This window comes from Notolepis coatsorum, assembly GCF_963971535.1.
Source record: "Notolepis coatsorum genome assembly, chromosome: 5".
Lineage (NCBI taxonomy): Eukaryota > Metazoa > Chordata > Actinopteri > Aulopiformes > Paralepididae > Notolepis > Notolepis coatsorum.
The window spans coordinates 90,029,238-90,050,632 of NC_140169.1; the positions used below are offsets into that span (position 1 = coordinate 90,029,238).

At 45.3% G+C, this 21,395-nt stretch overlaps 1 protein-coding gene across 1 annotated transcript in view; it reads left to right on the top strand.

The window, feature by feature from the left end:
- The window catches only part of LOC311228265 (gap junction Cx32.2 protein-like), a gene marked incomplete at both ends in the record, with an annotated part of 54,020 nt that extends 42,863 nt beyond the window's left edge, over nucleotides 1-11,157 (top strand). Inside the window, one exon of the mRNA XM_084314174.1 lies at nucleotides 10,498-11,157. Coding sequence (XP_084170300.1) covers nucleotides 10,498-11,157 — 660 coding nt within the window. The remainder of the gene's footprint in view (nucleotides 1-10,497) is intronic.
- Between the last annotated feature and the right edge of the window lie 10,238 nt (nucleotides 11,158-21,395).

Here is a 21,395-nt window from a genome sequence, read left to right on the forward strand (position 1 = left end):
ACGTATTTCTCCGTCAGCTGTGTGATGGGGTAGTTATACCGTGACAGACCTATGTCATGGCTTGTGAAGGCGTTAGTGATGCTATACCGCTTCTCGGGCTGCTCGACCGCTGCTATCGTGAAGGAGACGTTTTCACCCTTTATGGTCTTTAGGTCTCTTCTAATGGTACGGATTGTCATTGTTTCTTCGGTACCCCGCAGACCCAACTGGGCTGCGGCGGAAGCGAGGAGGAGAGTCTTTTCCGACCCATCATCTAGGACGGCGTAAGTGTCCATGACCTTGTCCTCGTAGCTTAGGAGCACTCGGACCACCTTCAAGAGCACTCGGGAGCTCCCGCTCTTCGCAGGGTCTATATACATGACATTTACTCTCGAGCTGCTTTGTGGTACGGGTCTCCTCTTGTTGCTGTCGTGCAGGACCTCCAGGTGGGCGCCGTCGCACTTGCTGCATCTTTTCTTTAGGCGGCACTCAGCTGCCATATGGCTGCGCGCGCAGCGGAAGCAGCGGCGGTTCGCTTTGATCCACTGACTCACCTCATCAGCGGTCAGCTTCTTGAAGGTGTCACATTGAGACAGCCAATGTTCATTTTCACAGTACTGGCAGGCAATCTTCCACTTTCCCTTCACGTGGGGGGTGTTGTGGTTCTTGTGCTGCGGCACTGACTCGCCCTGGTGCATAACTGTCACTGACCGGCGGTTGTCATTGAACCTCCGCGGTCCATCTCTAGGGCTAGAGCCACTCCACATGAATGTGTCCAGTCGTAGACTGCTGACCTCCCTGGCGAGGAAATCAGCCAGGTCTAGGAGGGATGGTTCTGGGCCGTTGGGGTCACGGTGGTCTTTCTGCCGCCGAAAACGCTCTTGACGGGCTGGAGGGAGCTTCTCCAGTATCCGCTCCACGTTAGAATTTGCATACAGTTCATATCTCCCCTTCTCCTTTTGGGACCCCAGCATCCCCACGAGGGATTGTACCTTGATAGAGAGGTCATCCAGTGCTCTATTGTCTTTGGCTAGGGGGAGGCGGTCGATATCTCGTATTTCTTGGATCACGTAATCCCATATGCGTCCATAGCGCGTGTCGAGGGCCACCAGAGCAGCTGAGTATGGGGTGCTTGAGTTCGAATATGCCAGCGCTATGTTATGCGCTCTGGGCACCTTGAGATGCTTGAGGAGGATGGCATATTTATAAGACTCGTCGTGGACATCGGACATTATAGTCTCTAAACACATGCGTAATTCTGTGTACTGTGCTCTGTCCTCGCGCGTAAAGTCTGGGAACGTCGGTGTGCCAAGGTAAGACGCCATGGATGGCTGGGACACCGTTGAGCGTAGGGGGAGAGGCCTCCTGGGCGAGTCTCCCCGTACGGGTGGTCGTGGGTTAGTACTGGGTGGGTACCAGAGGCCGGGCCCCCAGGTGCTGTTCCTCGGTGCTGACTGTACATCAAACTCACCCTTGAGTTGGGTCGGGGGTTTGTAGCGCAGTAACTCGGGGCTGAGGTCGGGGCTGTACTGGGCCTCCTGGTCCAAAGTAGGTTCGTGCTGGTGGGCTTGATATCCCTCCTCTTCCTCCGCTAGGTCTTGGAGTCTTCTAGTTAGTCTCTCGGCGACGTAGGCCGGTTCTTCCCGTTGGCTGGGTCCCGTATGGACCGGTCGGGGAGGGGGCTCGGAGACGTAGGCAGGTTCTTCCTGTTGGCCGGGTCCCGTGTAGATTTGTCGGGTAGGGGAAGGTGCCCTAGACCCGTGTCATGATGATCTCCGGGAGCTCCGTGTGGAGGGGGGGGGGGGTCGCCCTGGCGATCAATTGTTCTATCATCTGCGCCTGCAGCCGGTCGCGCTCCGCTTCGTGCTGTGCATTGGCGTGTTCTCACTGGATGTTCTCTTCCGTCTGGAGGCGCCTCTCCTCCAGTCTGATGCGGTCGTGCTCACTCCGTTGTTGCGCCTGGAGGCGCTCTCGTTCCGCTGCAGAGTGTTCACGCTCACTAAGTGCTTGGAGTTGCGCGTGGAGGCGCTCTCGTTCCGCTGCAGAGTGTTCGCGCTCACTAAGCGTCTGTGCTTGAAGACGGTCGCGCTCACCCTGGATACGGTCTCTTTCGGTTGAAGCTGTCAGCGTGGCGATCAAGGCTTGCGCCAGTCTCTGGTCAGCCTCGCTGGGGGATGACACTGATGGAGGTGATCGGGCTTGGTGGAGACCTGTTCTCTTGGCGCGCTCCGAGGTCTATCTCTTGAGCGCGGTACTCTTCTCTTGGTTGCGCGCCGAGGTCTGTCTCGGGTGCGCGCTCTTGGGTTGGTTGTGCTCCGGGGTCTATCCCGGTGGCGCTTTCTTTATCCTGGGGCGCTCCGGGGTCTATCCCGGTGGCGCTGTCTTGAGGTATAGTCACGTCATGTCCCGCTTGGTCCCCCCCGTGAGCTGAGTCAGTTTCGTTTGAACCCACTGGGGTCTCTACTGGAAGGGCCGACAAGTCGATAGGATTGGGCATGCTTAAACTATCCGTTTTATCCGTATTTAACGTCTTTTTAGATAAGCTAGGGGGCAAAACGAAAGCGTATTCCTCCAGGTATGGAGGTGGCTGACGTTTGCGCCGCGGGCGCTCTAATTTGGGGGAGCCGTCTGGAGAGTGTCCACCGCTGGCCATATCAATATTAATATGATATTAAAGATTACTGATACCCTCCGGCTCGAAGGACCAATTGTAACTGAGGGGTTACAAAACCCTGACTGTATTAAAGATTGTGATAGATTAAACCACTGCTAGGTATGTACTTTAATTACTGGCCAGACAGTACATCGAATAGATATGGTGGACACTCATAATAACACGGCATTGACAAAGAAATAGTATTTGAGGGTATTTTATTATTATGCAACAATAGGTTACAGAATGAGAATTAGGGTCGCGCTTGTATGGCGAAGAATATGCATAAAGTCAGTCAGTAGCATAAGTCACTGGGAATAGAATGATTCCTACGATGGGTACTAGGCTGACGCCACCTGGCGTATAATAGCAATTATAGAAGGCAACGCTGGTACCGCCTGGAGACACTGGGTTCCTCCCAGAGTTGTAATGTCTGGAGGATAGAGGAATGTTCGGATACTCAATGATCTGATTCAATGAATAATAAGGGGATTCATGTACAGAAGCCAGTCCTTGTAAATCCAACGATCAGCAACAAAAGCAATAACTGTAATCCAATGCTCGATAGCAAACGATGATAGCCAGCTAGCCTCGGTCCATGAGGCCAGCCCGAATGTAAATCCTCACGAGGTTAAATCCCAAACGACAGTGGAGATTAACGATGCTCTTCTCCCGGTAACACGTTCCACAATCAATATAATCCAACCAGTAATGGTTCTGCAATCGCCGCCGCTGGTTCTCCTGTGCACATGTCCAGCAGGTTCTCCGACTAGGCCTCCTCGTGTGCTGGTACCAAGGTATTTAGTCCACGCGCACTGGCTAAGGTCCACTAGCTAACACGAACGAACCGCTGGGTAATGCTACACACGAACGAACTGTGGTTGGCACGATATACAATAAATTAACGACTATTTACTTCACATTAAACTAAGTCGAACTTGACGTTACTGCGTTAATCTGACACTTTACTATTCAATTCGCACATGGTTCTCAACGCTCTGTTAGACGCACTGCTGCTCACTTCACTACACGTTGACTCGGGATGCACTTGATGGACAACTACTGTTCGCACCTGCCGCAGCATATATACTTAAGTGATTATCTAATCCCAAACCTCAGTTCTTGTCTCGAATCAATACGCTGTCTCCAGGCATGTTGTGACATGCCTGGGTTCGTCTTTGAACCTGACTTTGGGGGCTTGCGGTCTGGCGCCTACGGGCGTTATCCAATAAGGAGAGCGAATATTACTATGATTCGAACGCAGGCTTAAAGGGATATACCGTGTATATATAAATAATATACAATGTATATAAAACAATAAATGTAGATTCTCAGCTTTAATCTGGCCCTTCACAACAATAACAATAATAATAATAATAATAATAATAATAATAATAATAATAATAATAATAATAATAATAATAATAATAATAATAATAATAATAATAATAATAATAATAATAATAAACAAAGCCTGCTAATTAACCTATATTAGGACAGTGTTGACAAATGGAACGAAACCATTCAGCTGCACTGCATGCACATATTGATCAAACGGCAAACACAACCAAGTTGACTGTTGACAGTTATTTAGTGATAGTTTCTCCTCCAATATTAGTAGTAGGCATAGCCTATAGTATAGGTGAAAAAAAAATGAAATAGAGAAGAAACAGTTCAAGTGTTCAGAGAACAGTCACTTAGCTGATCAGTCGGTTGTCCGCTGCAAGACTGGCCTTAGTCTCCAACAGTTGCTGGGACGCTTTTATTCGCTTTTGGAAGGAGATTGTTCTCTTTGAGAAATACATCAGCGTCCTCCTTTGAGTGACACATTGTTTGTTTCCCTTTGAAGTCGATCTGTAACGACGAGGGCCAGCGCATTCTGTAGACAATGTCATTGTCTTGTAGGGCGATTTTGGCCTCAAGAAACATCTCTTTCCTCTTTTTTTGAATAGACGCTGGAATGTCTTGGAATATTTGGATTTTCGCGTTTTCAAACGTGAGGGAACGCTTCTCTCTGGCCAGCTGTTGGATCTTGTTTTTCTCCTGGAGATGGAGAAAGCGAACCCAAACATTGCGAGGTGGACGGCCTGCGGCTGGGCGCGTGTTTGGGGTCCGGTGCGCTGCTTGTAATTCGATGCGCCTCGGGAGGGGAGCGTCGGAGCCGAACAGGTTCGAAAAAAAAGTCTCAAAAAAGGCGATTGGATCGGAACCTTCTCTCCCCTCGGGAAGACCGTGGATTTTGAGGTTAAACATTCTACTGCGGTTTTCCAGGTCAGTGTTTTTCTCCGTCAGATATATGACTTCTTTTTCAAGTTTCTGAAGCCGGCTGACAGAGTGTTGGGTGTGGTCCTCGACGTCACTGATCCGCTGTTCCATTGTATCGACTCTTGTTGTCAAACCTGTCAGCTTACCATCCATGGCTGTCAAGGCAGATTGAATTTTATTTATTTACACTGTACACTGTACATTGGAATATTGACAAAGCCATACTTGGTCATTTACTGTACATTGGAGGGGGTTGGGTTAGGACATTTGCAGGGGCCAGTTTTGAATTGCAGTCTCCCGTAGGTGTTCTTTGAGAGTGTTTTTGAAAGTGGGTAGTGATTCACATTCCTTTACAGCTTTGGGTAGGGCGTTCCACATTGATGTGGCATAATTGTGAAACGTGTTTAGTCCCTTGTTTGAGCCGAATCTGGGTTTAACATGATTTGTGGAGCTCCCTCTGGTGTTGTGATCGTGGTATTCACTGACCGTTGGAAAGTATTTTGACATGTACATGGGTACCTTGGTCGTGTAGTGTATCTAGACCAGGCCCATTTCAAGTTGCTGTACTCTGTCGTCTACTCTAAGCCATCCTAGGTTGTCAAAGTGGGCAGGGGTGAGGTGGGTTCTAGGAGTCAGGTCAAGCAGTAGTCTGACCAGTTTGTTTTGAGATGTTTGTAATTTAGTTTTTAGTGCCTTTGAGGTGCTTTGGTACCATGAGGTGCAAGCATAGTCGTAGTACCCTTGAATGAGTGCTCCTGCCAGAGTCTTCAGGGTATTCTTGTTTACCAGAGAGGAGATCCGGTACAAGAATCGAGTTTGTTGGTTGACTTTTTTTATTACATTGGATGCCATTTTGTCACAGGAAATATTAGCCACTAGGATGGAACCCAGGTAGGTAATTTCATCTTTCCTTGTGACAATATTGTCACCCACTGTAACTGAGAAGCCGTCGGTCTTGCTGAGTTTGTTATTTGAACCGAAGAGAATGGACTCTGTTTTGCCCATGTGTAATGATGATGTTTGTTATCGGCGAGCCATATGCAGATTTTGCCTAGTTCCGAGCTGAGGGTTTTTTCAACCTGTAACTTGTTCTTGTCAGAGACCAGCAGGGCTGAGTCGTCCGCAAACAAGAACAAGTTGCAGTCACAAGCTGACGACATGTCATTTGCATAAATTAGGAACAGTAGCGGTCCTAGTATGCTTCCTTGTGGAACACCACAGCTCACTGGGAGGGGGGGGATAGGGTACCGTTTACCTCCACCATCTGTTCTCTCCCCTCCAGGTAGGATTGTATCTAGCTCACTGATAGACTATCAAAACCAATTGCTTTTAGCTTGTCAATCAGAATGGTGTGAAGGCCTTTTGTAGGTCCAGCATGACCATGCCACAGTATTTGTCCGCGTCCACCTCTTGTTTGATGTGGTCGTTCAAATAGAGAAGGCATGTGTCAGTGGAGTGGGATGTTCTGAAGCCAGATGGGAATTCGTAGATTAGATTTTTTTCCGCAAAGTACTTTTCGACCTGTTCGTATACAATTTTTTCCATGACTTTCGAGATGGAGGTAAGGATAGAAACAGGGCGGTAGTTGCCTGGGTCTAATTTGCTGCCCTTTTTGTGCAGGGGTGTTACTCTCGCAATTTTGAAGTCCTTGGGGACGTGTCCCTGTTTTATGGAGAGGTTTATTATGTGTGTGATGACTGGGGTGATGGCGGCTGCTGAGTCTCTGAGGAATTTGGAGGGGATGTTGTCATGGCCAGTGGCCTTGTTCAGTTGGAGGGCGCTCAGTTTTTTGAGTACCTCATCTGTTGTTACCATTTCCAGTTTGAAGTCATCTTTGTGGACCCCTAGGTTCTTGTAGTATGCTACTATGTGTTCTACCCCATAATGCCCTGAGTGGGAGGGTAGTTTGTTTACCAGTGTTGTGGCTATGTTTGTGAAGAAAGTGTTTAAGTAATTGGCTACATCCAGCTTGTCTGTGATGAGCGTGTTGTCCGTCTTTATGTTTCTGTTTGAGAATCTGGTTTTAAGTTTGAGAAATGGGCCTTCCTCCAGAAATACCACCGGTAGGAGAGATATAGTATACAATACCAAGGTGGAAGGAAGTGGAAGTTGTAGTGGAAGGCTTCTTCCACCCCAGGGTCGAATGGAGTCCCCAACCATGGCTAATTCCGCTTCCACTGAGCAAGCTGCTTTCTACTGCTGCTCTGTGTCACTCTGCTTTATTACTACTTCAATGATATTACACTAATGCTATGTAATGCTCATTTAACCTTTCAGACTCACTAGACTAGTCTATAGCTTTTATGGTGCTCAGTCGGCAGATCACCCATCGTTAGCCTAGCTTAGCTTACTATCACTAAAAATGCCGGCACTCGACTCTCCCACAGAGAGTTGCCTGAGGATGAGTAAGAAGATTGTTGTAGAGCTGGAGGCTCGGCTCTCTAACCTGTACCGAATTCAACAGGATGAGTGACTCCTTGACTCTATGGTTCTAGACTACGGACGTTCGGGCTTTCAGTGTGGCAGCTCCCACCCTCTGGAACTCCCTCCCCGCAGAACTCCGCATCGCCCCAACCCTGGTCTCATTTAAAAAACTGCTCAAAACCCACCTCTTCAACCTGGCCTTTAACCCCTAACTTTCTCACTTTATATGTATATGTTGTGTCTGTCCACTATGTTTGTTAATTTGTCACCCCCCCCCCCTATGTAAAGCGGGAGCATGTTTATGTTCCCCGGGTCCTATGTTCCCCGGGTTCTATGTTCCCCGCTTTGATTGATTGATTGATTGAGAATTTTAGACCACCAGCCCTGATTCCAAACTCTAACCTTAACCAGTTCGAAAGAGGGCCTAAGCTTAACCGTTCGAAACAAGGCGGACATTAATAATTAATAAAATAATAAAAATTAATAAAATGTTCAATCTATTAATGAATCAAAGCGGGGAACATAGAACCCGGGGAACATAGGACCCGGGGAACATAGGGATGATCCCCACCAAGCGACCTTGCGTCCTCTGAAAAGCGATATATAAAACGAAGTTATTATTATTATTATTATTATTAGCTTCAACAAGTATAGCCACTGGTACCGTGGCTGATGACAATCCCTGGCCCAGGGTAGGAGAGGACGATCCCTGGCCCAGACTAGGAGCTAAACCAAAGCAGTGGACTACCGTTGGGGATAGAAAAAGGAATAAATGAACCAGGAACACGTCTCGGTTACCTCCCCCCGCACCAATTCCGCTAGGAAATAGTTTTGATCTACTCTCAACTGCACATATCAACACCTAAAGCAAAGAGGCCTAGACGCGTGGCTCACGCTAACGACCTAGTCAGTGAAGCTAACGATGTAGTGCTTGATGAAAGCATACTTCCAAAATATTATAATTTTATAAGACGAGAGATAGGCATAATGGCAGGGTGTACTATTTCCCCACTAGCATTCACAATGGCGATGGAATCTCAAAATGGGTGGTAGGTGGGGAGAGACGACAGGGCGGGATGTCATGAATGACATGACATCAGTGACCAGGACAGTGCCTTGTACAAAAAGGTTACTAGAGAAGTTAATGGTAATCTCAAGTGAGCTAGGATGAAGATCACGCCTAGTAAGTCGAGAAGCATTTCATTGACCAGAGGGAAGGTAGTAGAGAGAAGGTTTTACACCAGTGAAAGGAGGTGCCCACTTGATAACCTTGGTGATATGCTGGCTTGCGCTGCCTATCTATCTACACGTTGGGTTGTGATGACCATTAGGGGCCAGGTGGTAGGATATAGCATTGGCATTGTCAATACCTGGAGCTCACATTTTAAAGGGGAACTCGAACTATCTTATAAATTGCCTTTTCCAGTGTTTAGCATTGTTTTCTAGCAATCTGGGGTTGTATCAACACTGTATATGTCGCAAATTCAATCTTTTGTGCAGTCTTCCAGTTCAGATGAGACAAGGTCCTCCCCCAGTGAACTAAGCCATTCTGAATTTAGCATGTACCTGTGACGTGTAAGGATTCTGATCTGCATACCTCAGCTCCTTCTGTGGTTGTAGCCACCGCCCACAATCAATAATTCTCTCAACAACTGAGCCAGTGGAAATAATGTGAAAGCGGTTTCCCTGTCACTGACACTTCCTCAAACAGGTTGATGTGACGTGAGTGCTGATAGAGAGAGAGCGAGAGAGAGAACGAGCGAGTGAGAGAGAGAGAGAGGGAGAGACAGACAGATAGAGAGAGGCTCTCATACGGTGCTCGAGACTTGAGTCGTCTCGGAGCATTTACACACACTCCCGACTGCGTGTGTGTCTGGGGAAACACACGTGCGCTCTCGGAGCATCTCTCCTCTCTCTCTCCCCCTCTCTCTATCTGTCTCTCCCTCTCTCTCACTCTCCCTCTCTATCTCTCCCTCCCTCGCTCGTTCGTTCTCTGCTCTCTCTCTATCAGCACTCGCGTCACGTCAACCTGTTGCAAAATATTATAGCGCACACGCACACGTGTGCACGCGTATTCCGATCCGTGCAATAATATTCACGGGTATTGTCATTTGAAACAAGTTACCAATGCATTGTCCCGTGGGATTATGCCCCCCTGCTGCGAAATTAATTAGTCTCCCTCTCTATCTCTCTCTCTGTCTGCCAGTGCAGACTGTGGGTGACTGTCATACAGCGCATTGCGAGTATGGGCGGAGCCCAGCCAAAAACAGCTTGGAAATCTTGAAGTGCAGAAAGTGGTGCTGTACAGTAATACAGGAATTGTGTAAAATTGCCCAAATATTGAAAGAAATAGTAAAATACTTCCCCTTTAACCATTTCCTTCTGCACCCACATCCCTTACCCAATCGGGTTTGTATCCTCTCTCTCTCTCACTCACACACACACACACACACACACACACACACACACACACACACACACACACACACACACACACACACACACACACACACACACACACGCATGCACATTGTTTTTTTGCCACCTCAATGAAGTGAGAACCATGTTAGACTCAACCACTAAATTGCAAGCATAGTCCACGTAATTGTATGTGTTTGAGCCTACACGTGCATCATGAAAAAATGCAGTTGGTTATAACTTTTGGTCAGCAAGTAACTACAATTCAAATTCTCATTGGTCCCCAGGCTGTCACTGCCCACTGCTCCTAAATAGTTAGGATGGGTTAAATGTAGGGATGTCCGATATTGGCATACAAATGTGATATCGGAAAATATCGGTATCGGTTTTCAAAAAAGAAAAAAGAAAAAAAAAAAAAATTATTTTACCTTTATTTACCCAGGCAAGCAAGGAAGAACAAATTATTATTTTATTTATTGTCAAAGTATGCATAATGTTGTGTTAATTACACAACAAGAGATATGTAATGTTAATTACCTGAAATTATTCAGTTTTTTGGGGGGGGGAAACCCTGCATATATCGGTATCGGTTTATATCGGTTGATTTCGGTATCGGAAATTAAGAGTTGGACAATATCGGTATATCGGTATCGGTAAAAAAAGCCAACATCGAGCATCCCTAGTTAAATGCAAATTACTTCCTATTGTGTGACATAAATTACTTGGTAATAAAGTGATTCTACTTCTAACCATTACAGGTGTGGGGCGATGAACAGTCCAACATGATCTGTAACACCAAACAGCCTGGTTGCAAGAACGTCTGCTACGACCAAGCGTTCCCGATCTCGCACATCCGCTTCTGGGTCCTCCAGATCATCTTCGTCTCCACGCCGACGCTCTTCTACCTCGCTCACGTCCTCCACGTCATCCACGAGGAGAACAAGCTCAGGGCGCGCATGCAGGCGCTCTCCGGGAGCGAGCTGATCAAAGCCCCCAAGTACTCCGACGACAAAGGCCACGTCAAGATCAAAGGCGACCTGATGGGCAGTCTCATCACGTCCATATTGGTCCGGATCATCCTGGAGATAGTGTTCATCGTGGCACAGTACTACCTGTACGGCTTCACGCTGGAAGCGCTGGTGGTCTGTAAACGAGACCCCTGCCCCTACACGGTGGAGTGCTACATGTCCCGCCCCACCGAGAAGACCATCTTCATCATCTTCATGCTGGTGGTGGCCTGCGTCTCTCTGCTCCTCAACGTGCTGGAGCTCCTCTACCTTTTGTGCACCAGAGTCCGGTGTTCCAGGGGCGCTTACAGAACGAGGGCCATTGAAATGCACAACAATATCAACGGAGGCAGCCTGATGCTAAACGAGAAGCTGAGTCTCCACGCCACGACTACCAGCAGCACCGCCTGAGGTCCAACATCCCCCTCACAGACTGACGTCACATGACCTGAGGTCCACCAATGAGCTTTTAGACTGACGTCACAGCCTGAGGTCCAACATCCCCCTCACAGACTGACGTCACATGACCTGAGGTCCACCAATGAGCTTTTAGACTGACGTCACAGCCTGAGGTCCAACATCCCCCTCACAGACTGACGTCACATGACCTGAGGTCCACCAATGAGCTTTTAGACTGACGTCACAGCCTGAGGTCCAACATCCCCCTCACAGACTGACGTCACATGACCTGAGGTCCACCAATGAGCTTTTAGACTGACGTCACAGCCTGAGGTCCAACATCACCCTCACAGACTGACGTCACATGACCTGAGGTCCACCAATGAGCTTTTAGACTGACGTCACATGACCTGAGGTCCACCAATGAGCTTTTAGACTGACGTCACATGACCTGAGGTCCACCAATGAGTTTTTAGACTGACGTCACATGACCTGATGTCCACCAATGAACTTTTAGATTGACGTCACATGACCTGAGGTCCACCAATGAGCTTTTAGACAGACATCACATGACCTGAGGTCCACCAATGAGCTTTTAGACTGATGTCACAGCCTGGGGTCCACCAATGAGCTTTTAGACTGACGTCACAGCTTTATTACAAGACCTGGGCAAAAATACATATAGCTCTACTTGAAATGTTTCAAGTATTTTTTATTATTCTTTTTTTATTATCTTTTTACCCCTTTTTTTCCGTTTTTCTCCCCTCCCAATGTTAGTCGTTATGCCAATTCCCAATCCCCTTCCTGGTCGTTGCGCACTCTACCCCCTACCGTCGGTCTGGGAGGGCGGAGACTATCACATGCTTCCTCCGACACATGTGCACCGCTTCTTTTCACCTGGCAGCGCGGACTCTCACTGAGAGAGTGTAACGTGTGGAAGGTCACACTACCTCTCCTAGATCCTTCCCTTGCTGTGCAGGCGCCCCGACCGAACTGTAGGAGTCGCTGTCCACAACGACCCAGACCCACCCACCGGCTTCCCTCCCGCTGACTCTGCCAATCGAGCCAGTATGATGGCCGGCCAAGCCGGAAGCAACGCTGACAGCTGGATTCGATACCAGTGTCTCTTGCGTTGGTGACGAGCGCCTTGTCCGCTGCGCCACCCAACCGCAAAATGTTTCAAGTATTTAAGCCTACACCAGGTGTGCCCGATTTAAACAGCTTCAGCAGCAGTCAAGGAGGAGGGTGGGCTTAGTTCATATTGTATTTTCTAAATTAAAACATGGGGAATTTGCAGCCCTTATGGTGCGTTCACGTCAGGTGGGAAGAAGCGGAAGAACCAGCTTCCGACTGGGAAAAGCCATTCACGTCAGCCTCCTAGTGGTAATTCCTACTAGGTCATATGGGAGTTTTTTATATACCCCGATATCTCCCACTTCGCGTCCCGAAATGCGGAAGTATCAACCATCATGGCAGCAAGCTTGACGGCGATGTCGGCAATACAAGGTAAATACAAATCAAAATGATCACTTTGATCACATAATCAGAATAATACAATCATACTGCTGTACTCTTCATATGAAAAACAAGCTATACTTGCTGCTGTTCGTCTACAGTTGATTTTAACGTAACTTGTTAACGACTTGTAGCAATAGGTTAGCAGTAGGCTAAGATCGCCATCTTGGATGTGGGCGTTTCCTCGAGTTCAACGCGTGAATGCTTCCTAGTTGTAGCAACGAGATGTCATCTGGTTCGTCCGCTTCTTCCCACCTGACGTGAACGCACCATTAACCTTATTGGTAAGTTATTGGTGACGATAATAAAACCATTCCTGTAAATAGCATCTCAGCAGATGTTCTTACTGTTGTACAAAGCAAAAGAAGAGCCTAATTGTGACAGGCTTAACATCCAGATTGAAAATACATGATTTTTGCCACCATCTCTCATTGAAAAACAATGATATCCTTACCAGGGGTCAGCAACCTTTTTGACATGGAGTGCCTGTTTGAAATATAGTTGTAACTAGTGTGCCTCAACAATATTCCATGCATCGTAATTTTCTTTTCTCATAATCAGGTATTTTTAATGATAATTTTTACATTATTACATCATTATTGTTATTCTTATTATTAACAATATTATTATGATGGTTGTATCAACCCTAAATCTGAGTTGGGGGGGGGGGGGGGGGGGGAATGCAATGCAGACAAACAGCTGCATACAGTGCGACCATTTCACTCACATTTGCCCATTCATTTTTGGACACATCACACACCATCGGTGTGTGTACTGTACGTGTGCTGTCATAGCTCCACCTACAGGCCTAATGAAGAACACCAGGATGTGAATGGAGGGTGAATGTGAGGTATATCGTGTAAATAAGTTTTGATTGATCGCAAGACTACACTGTAAAATTATAATAATAAGTTACCAGAACTTAAAAAGATTGAGTTCAGTTACTGTGCATTAAGGTTTTCAGTTTTCAATCCATAATAAGTTAACAGAAAAATAAGTACACAACCACATTATTTCAACCTAATAAAACTATGTTTATTGTCATTGTTTTAAGAACACAAGTTGACTTGGTAATACTCACATTTTGAGAAAAAAATGGCTTTTAACATGTGCAATGTTCAATGAAATAGAAAAATAAATAATACAATTTGTTGATTAATCCCACTGGTCACAATGGTGACCGTAATAATGTTTTTGTTATAAGGCTCTGCAAATGTTACTGAATGATGTAGCAATGTATTTCCAGCTAAATTGAAATAATAAACAAATAAAGGGTCTCAATTAAATGTGTGGTAGTAAAAAGAACCTGTGGGAGGATTTCAACAAGATAAATGCGACAACAGTGCAAAATATTTCACTATAATATTTCAAAGCAAAAAAAAAAAAAAAAAGTATAATATATATATATATTTTTTAATGCTGCCCCCTCTGCCTATGAAAATGCCCCCGCGTGCACACGTGCCTAGGGTTTCCTACCCCTGCTCTATACCCTCTATACCGTGTCTATATAAGTAAGCAATATGTAATGTTGTGTGACGTTTCCACCTCAAAATGAGTCTTTTTCCCCAGGTCTCCAGGCTGCACAAGGTAATTTATTCCCTGCGTTTTGTCCTAATGTTGTAGTAATGTTGTAATGAACAAACTCTATTCCCTGAGTTGTTTTCCCCCCAAAATGGGCGTGGTGATCAGAATTCAGTGTGGAGGACGTGTTGCTGGTCTGATGAATGGTCGGGGTAACCTCACCGTAGAACTGCCGTGGATAGAAAGCACCAGGGTGATTTCCTTTCGGTACGGCTAAGATGGCTGCCATAGAACTTTGAGAATGTTGTCATCGCCTGTCTGAGTCTTGTACAATAAACATGATTTCCATGACAACGTTATTAAAAATCTCATGACAGCACATCATAGGTTTACACTCGCTTTTCGTGGAACAAAAATGGGAACAAAAGGGAAGAACGGTGAAAAGAGACACACAGGCTGTGGCTCAAGGTTCAGTGCTTGGTCCCTGTAGGGGAGAGGAGGTTGACATTTCACATAAACAAATATATTTTTTTTTTATTTAAAAAAAGTTTTTAATCCTCTCTTTCTCAGATTTTTCTCTGTTTTCTCCCCGTCCCAATTTAGTAGTTGTGCCAATTCCCCCCCCTCTCCTACCTGGTTGTTGTGCGCATATTCTCCTACTGGTCGGTACAAGGGAATCCGCACGCTTCCTCCAACACTTTTTTCACCTGGCAGCGAGGACTCTCATTGGTGAAGTGTAACGCGTGGAAGGTCACGCTGCCTTCATCAAGTCCTGCCTCCGCTGAGCAAGCACCCAGACCTGACCTGTCGGCGTCGCTGTCCACAACGCCAGATTACCACCCATGACTTGCCCTCCCCCTAACCCAGCCAAACGGGTTAGTATAGCAATCAGCCCAAGCCCCAAGCAATGCTGACTCCGGGAGTCGAGACCGCAGCCTCTTGCATTGGTGACGAGCACAATCGCCGCTACGCCACCTAACCGCTACATAAACAACATTTTAACACATTCTTTAATAATTGTTGTTCATCATAAAGGTAGAATCTGTAATGTCGTCATATATATATATATAGCTGTCATATAATATATATGAGATATAATATATATAGTAATATTATTATAAATAAATATTATTATTATTTTAATAATATTAATAATATTAATATAATATTATTATATTATTAAATATTATTATTATAAGTAAGTGCAATTCTCCAGACCTCTCTAGGCAGAGCCTGATGTGGCTAGCAACAGCAACCCCTCCCCCCATCCACACTCAACTTCAACCCACACATCAGACAAAAACAAAAGAAAATTAAAACAAAGTGCAATACTAAGTGGGACACTTTTCCCCTAGAGGGTGCTGATAGGCGACATTACATAGTCTACCTCTTTTGAACGCTTCGTTGTAATTCCTGTGACCTTAATGTATTGCTTGGTGCTTTGAACTTTGTTTACAATGTCAATGTCAAAATTACGATGAATTATACAACATTTAGTTCCGAACATGTGCTGTGATTGGATGAGAGACATTCTGGGAGTGCTTACCGTAGAACTAGAATAGTAATAAGAGGAGGGTTCAGTGTCTTCAGAGAAACATTAGAATGTGGCTTCTAATGGCGGCCGGGTGGCGCAGCGGACATTGCGCTCGTCACCAACGCATGAGACACCGGTATCGAATCCGGCTGTCGGCGTTGCCTCCGGCTTGGGCCGGCCGTCATACTAACTAAATTGGCAGAGTTAGCGGGTGGGAAGTCGATGGGTGGTAATCTGGACGTTGTAAACAGGGACTCCTACAGGTCGGTTGGGGCGCCTGCACAGCAGAGACAGGAAAATGGCGGGGGCAGTGTGAGCCTCCTACACGTTAATCCTCGCCAAATGAGAGTCCGCGCTGGCAGGGGAAAAGATGCGACTGGCTGCCTACACATGTATCGGAGGGGACAACCGGCCAGTGGGGGGCACATGCGAGCAACGATCAAGACAGGGGAGGGGAGAATTGGCACGGCTAAATTGGGATGGGAGAAAAATAGAAAAAGAGGAGAAAAAGTGGATCAAAAAAGAATGTGGCGTCATTACCAGTGGGAGACAAATGGAGTTGTAAGAACTTCTGTGACCCGTCCTCTTCACAACATGGTCTCATCTGAAAACTGAAATAAAGTACTAATCGACCACAGGAAAAAAGGTACATAATGTACATTATGTTATAGCCATAAGTAATATAGATCTTGTTTAAGTAATATATTTACGTTTTGTATCTGCAAAAGTCCAAAACACACACCGCAACTGGGAGTCGAACCAACAATGATTGTGGGATTAGGGTTAGTTTATGGCAACAGTGTGGTTAAGGTTAGGGTTAGGTTTATGGTTAGTTTAAGGCAACAGTGTGGTTAAGGTTAGGGTTAGGGTTATGGTTAGTTTAAGGCAACAGTGTGGGTTTGGGTGAGGCTAACAGAAACGTCTGTTTTGGTTTAAAGTCACTTGCCTCCCATGTGAGCGCTCCGGATGTTTGTTTTAACGTTTTCTGAAAAAATTACTCAAGTTTTTTGAATATGTAATATATGTACTTATTTGTAATATGTACACATTGTACATTTTCATAAATATGTCAATATATTACTTATGGCTATAATATAACATACAATATGCACCTTTTTCTTGTGGTTGAGTACTTTATTTACATCTTAAGTGAGATCGGGCTGCCTCTTCTTATAATAGAGGCCTTGCATGGAACGTTTGTGGAGACCAAGTTGGTGCTCTTTTGCCTAGAGATAGCTGTTTGATGGCATTACAAATTGTGATAAACCTGGTACTCCAACTAGATTAAAACAAACAAACTAAGCGTTGTCTTGCAAAATGCAGTTTGAACCGAGGAGTCATTGTAAGCCAAAACATAAACATGCTTTTTTTTAATTTTTGTATTGATCTTTTTCCCCCTCCTTTTTCCTCCGATTTTCTCCCATCCCAATGTTAGTCGTTATGCCAATTCCCAATCCCCTTCCTGGTCGCTGCGCACTTATCCCCCACAGTCGGTCTGGGAGAGTGGAGGCTATCACGTGCTTCCTTCCTCCGTTTTACAACGACCCGGACCCACCCCGCCAGCTTCTCCCACCCTCTAATACCGCCAATTGTATTAGTGTCACGGCCAGCCAAGCTGGTGACAACCCCGGAGCTGTGAGCTGGATTCGAACAGGCGAATCCAGCGTCTCCGGCATAAACATGCTTTTATTATCAAGATGCTTTTGAGAAACTGTTTGCAACTTCTGACTGAATGTGACAGAATGCATTTGAAAAGTGTCTCTTCGGTGTAATTATTTCCCCTGGGGTCTGAATTACTTTATCAACCCCCCCCCCCCCCCCATCACAAACTGACATGAAAACAACTGCATAGAAGTAGAAGTTTCAGAATTGTAAATATTTTAAATTGAATTTATTTATGGTTTTCTTTGGTGTTTTGCATTTTATTTTTTGTTGTTTAATAAAGTGAAAATGTTTACCGTGCTGTTCCCTGTGTGTCTTATTGACTTGACTATGATTGTCGTATTGCCATGACAACTTTTCTGACAAATTGTCAGCAAAGTTGTCATGGCAATACAAGCTTCTGCGATTTGACGTACAGTATATCTGAATGTAACAGGGGGTTGAGTGGGTGTCAATTTGATTGATGTTTGACTGACATCCAAAGGTACAAGAAAATACAATGGAAGTGTTTTGGTTAATGTTTTGGCACATATTGGTAAATATAAGATGAGTACTAGGTGCAGACAACAGGGGTCAAATGGAGGAAACAAACTTTTTAATTGAATGGGATATTTAAACTTCATCATTGCCTATTTGTAACTAAATGAATCAGCAATTTACGTTCAACAAAACCAAAGCTGAAACCAGTTAAGTTTTTCTGACAGTTGAATGATTATCTATAAACACAGGCAACTGTCTCTCTGAGCAGGGAATCAGAGCATACAGAACCTTCTCTCCTGTGTCTCCCCTACTCTGTCTCCCACTCAGCCTTCCTACTGTCTTAATACAGAACCTTCTCTCCTGTGTCTCCCCTACTCTGTCTCCCTCTCAGCCTTCCTACTGTCTCAATAAAGAACCTTCTCTCCTGTGTCTCCCCTACTCTGTCTCCCACTCAGCCTTCCTACTGTCTTAATACAGAACCTTCTCTCCTGTGTCTCCCCTACTCTGTCTCCCACTCAGCCTTCCTACTGTCTCAATACAGAACCTCCTCTCCTGTGTCTCCTCTACTCTCTCTCTCTCTTCCTCCCTCTCTCTCTCTCTCTCTCTCTCTCTCTCTCTCTCTCTCTCTCTCTCTCAGCCTTCCTACTGTCTCAATGAAGAACCTCCTCTCATTTGTCTCTTCTATTCTGTCTCTCTCTCAGCCTTCCTATTGTCTCAATGAAGAACCTCCTCTCCTGTGTCTCTCCTACTCTGTCTACCTCTCAGCCTTCCTACTGTCTCAATGAAGAACCTTCTCTCATTTGTCTCTTCTATTCTTGTCTCTCTCTCAGCCTTCCTATTGTCTCAATGAAGAACCTTCTCTCCTGTGTCTCTCCTACTCTGTCTACCTCTCAGCCTTCCTACTGTCTCAATAAAGAAAATAATTACTAAAGGATGTTGTCAAGGCTAGGCGTATCGAACCCAATATGCAGACAAAGAGAAAGGCAGACAGGTCTCGTAAAAACCTAGCAGGGTTATATTTAATAAGAAAAAGAGTAGTCAGACAGGCAGGGGTCGGTACTATAACGGGTACTCTGGTAATAAGAGGGAGTAGGCAGAAGCAAGGCAGTCCAACAGGCAAGGGGTCATACACAGGTTTCAGGTCCTCATACGTTCCAGGAAAAGGCAAGGAGAATGGTCAGGCAGGCGCCGGTCAGAACACGTTATCCAGAGCAAGATTCAGGGTGAAGAGCCAGGTATCGGAGAGAGAGAGAGAGAGAGAGAGAGAGAGAGAGAGAGAGAGAGAGAGAGAGAGAGAGAGAGAGAAAGAGAGTAGCCAGGCAGCGACTGTGACAGATGTGGCCTGGCCACTGTCCTGTTTTCTTTTTATGGTTGCCTTAGTTGCATGACATCAGACTTTTATTTTTCCTAACATCATCGCTTCCTCATATGTACTGTATATATAGCGTTAAAAAGAGTTAGTGTTAAAATGATTGGTCGTCATGACAAAAAGTCTGGTCATCATGACAGGAAGTCAGTGGCAGATGTCTCCATGACGTCTGAAAGGACCGTTCTCTATTTCCACACTATTTCCTCCACTACTTTCCAGTTACCAGTCAGATCTAGAAGAGAGTGGACAGCTCAACTTGACAAACAGTGTATACAAAACCACATGTTGCTACTGTACAGTATGTTGTTATGGTGTTATAGCTTCAGGCGAGATACAATATATATATATATACTATATATACAGTGTTGCAGAGTCTCGACTGATGCATAAGACGTTTTTTATTAAATCTCAATCCGTGATGTCATCTTTAGCACCGTGAAAACTGCATTGGAAACATACATAAACAGACAAACAAACATTTCACATAATGGTTTCCACAGTACAGTACGAACATTAATTAAATAGCATTGGCATAAAACTACAAGGACTACATTACTACACAGCCATAAAATCATTCATTCGCAAATTTCACTTTACAAAGTTACAACCTTAATCAATAAACAACAAAGCATACCTTGCTGCGCTCTCCAAGGAATGCAAAACATAATTTGAATGGTCCTTTCTTTTGTTTAAAACACGGTCAACATATGGGGATACAAAAGGATAAAAAGTTAGAGATACAAAGTGATACAAAAAAAGTTGCATCAAACTTTCCTGCTGCTGGCTACATTAAACAGGCCCTTCCATTTCTATTGATCTACGGTGCGCCCATAGGGACAAACTTATAGGCCTACGGGTACATCGGGTACATACAGTCATTTCAAGGCATACAAATGTCTGAATATTATTGAGTAAATTACAAAGGATATTTCCTGACATTTGTATACATATTCCAAACATGTATCCCTAACCCATAGCACAGATACGAATCTCAAGTGGTCCATACAGTATATATTCACCAATATTACGAGTCCGACACAGTATATATTCACCAATATTACGAGTCCGACACAGTATATATTCACCAATAGACATCATACAGTATATTCACCAATAGTATAAGAAGAAGAAGTCTCTAATTGTCATGCAGATTAACACACATATGCGAGATGGGCGACCCACAGACACACACACGCGCACGCACGCACGCACACACACACACATGCCCTGAGTCGCCAATGGAATGTCTCTCTGCACTTTTCCCATCCTGTCGTCCTTCCGCCCAAGGGCAACTGGGAGCAGACACAGGCTGCAGCGTGGGCTGCGCCCCGGGACCAATCCAATTTCTCCTGTCTGTCTTCATCAGGGACGCAACAGAGTTAGCGATCTATTCTGCATGTTTTTCCATTGGGTTTATCTTATTCTGAGGGGAAACCCTTGCAAGCATGGGGAGAACACGCAAACTCCACACAGAAAGGCCCGGGAGATACCCCACCTAGGTACCTGGCCACGCGGCAACATAGTCCCCAAGTGGTAATCGAACCCAGGACCTTCCAGCTGTTTGGTTCTTATGACCGAAAGCTAAGTTTTTGTCTCATTAAACAAACTTGCATCATGGACCTACAGAACCTTCTCTCCTCATGCTGCTCTTCGGTCTTCTGGCACTTTTGCGTGTTGATTTGTCGGGAGTGCAGTGATCTTCTCCAATAATCTACTACAGTAGACAGAGTGAAATGCTTTGGTTGTTTTGCTCTCTCGACCTCCCAGCAGAAACAATAGCCATTTGAGTATGACATTCAAATGGATCAAAATAAAACTTATTTTCATTTTCAATCTGTTTTGAAAATACCCATTTAAAATGTATTTGTACTGTATATATTGTGTGTATTATTACTGGTGTCACCAGTGGTGGCTGGTCCATAGAGGGCGCTAGGGCGCCGCCCCCCCCCTGGTGGAAAGTGGTTTTGGATATTTCTATTATAGTAGATTTCGACTGCTAAAATATAATAAAATATTTTAAAATAAATAATAATTACTCATTTTTTTTAAGTATGTTTGTGTTTAAAATGCACAATAGCATGTAATATATAAAATATAAATCATTGTTTGGGCTTCCTGTTCATCCCCTCTCTCTTCTGGGGCGCTAGAAACATCGCCCCACTGACTGGG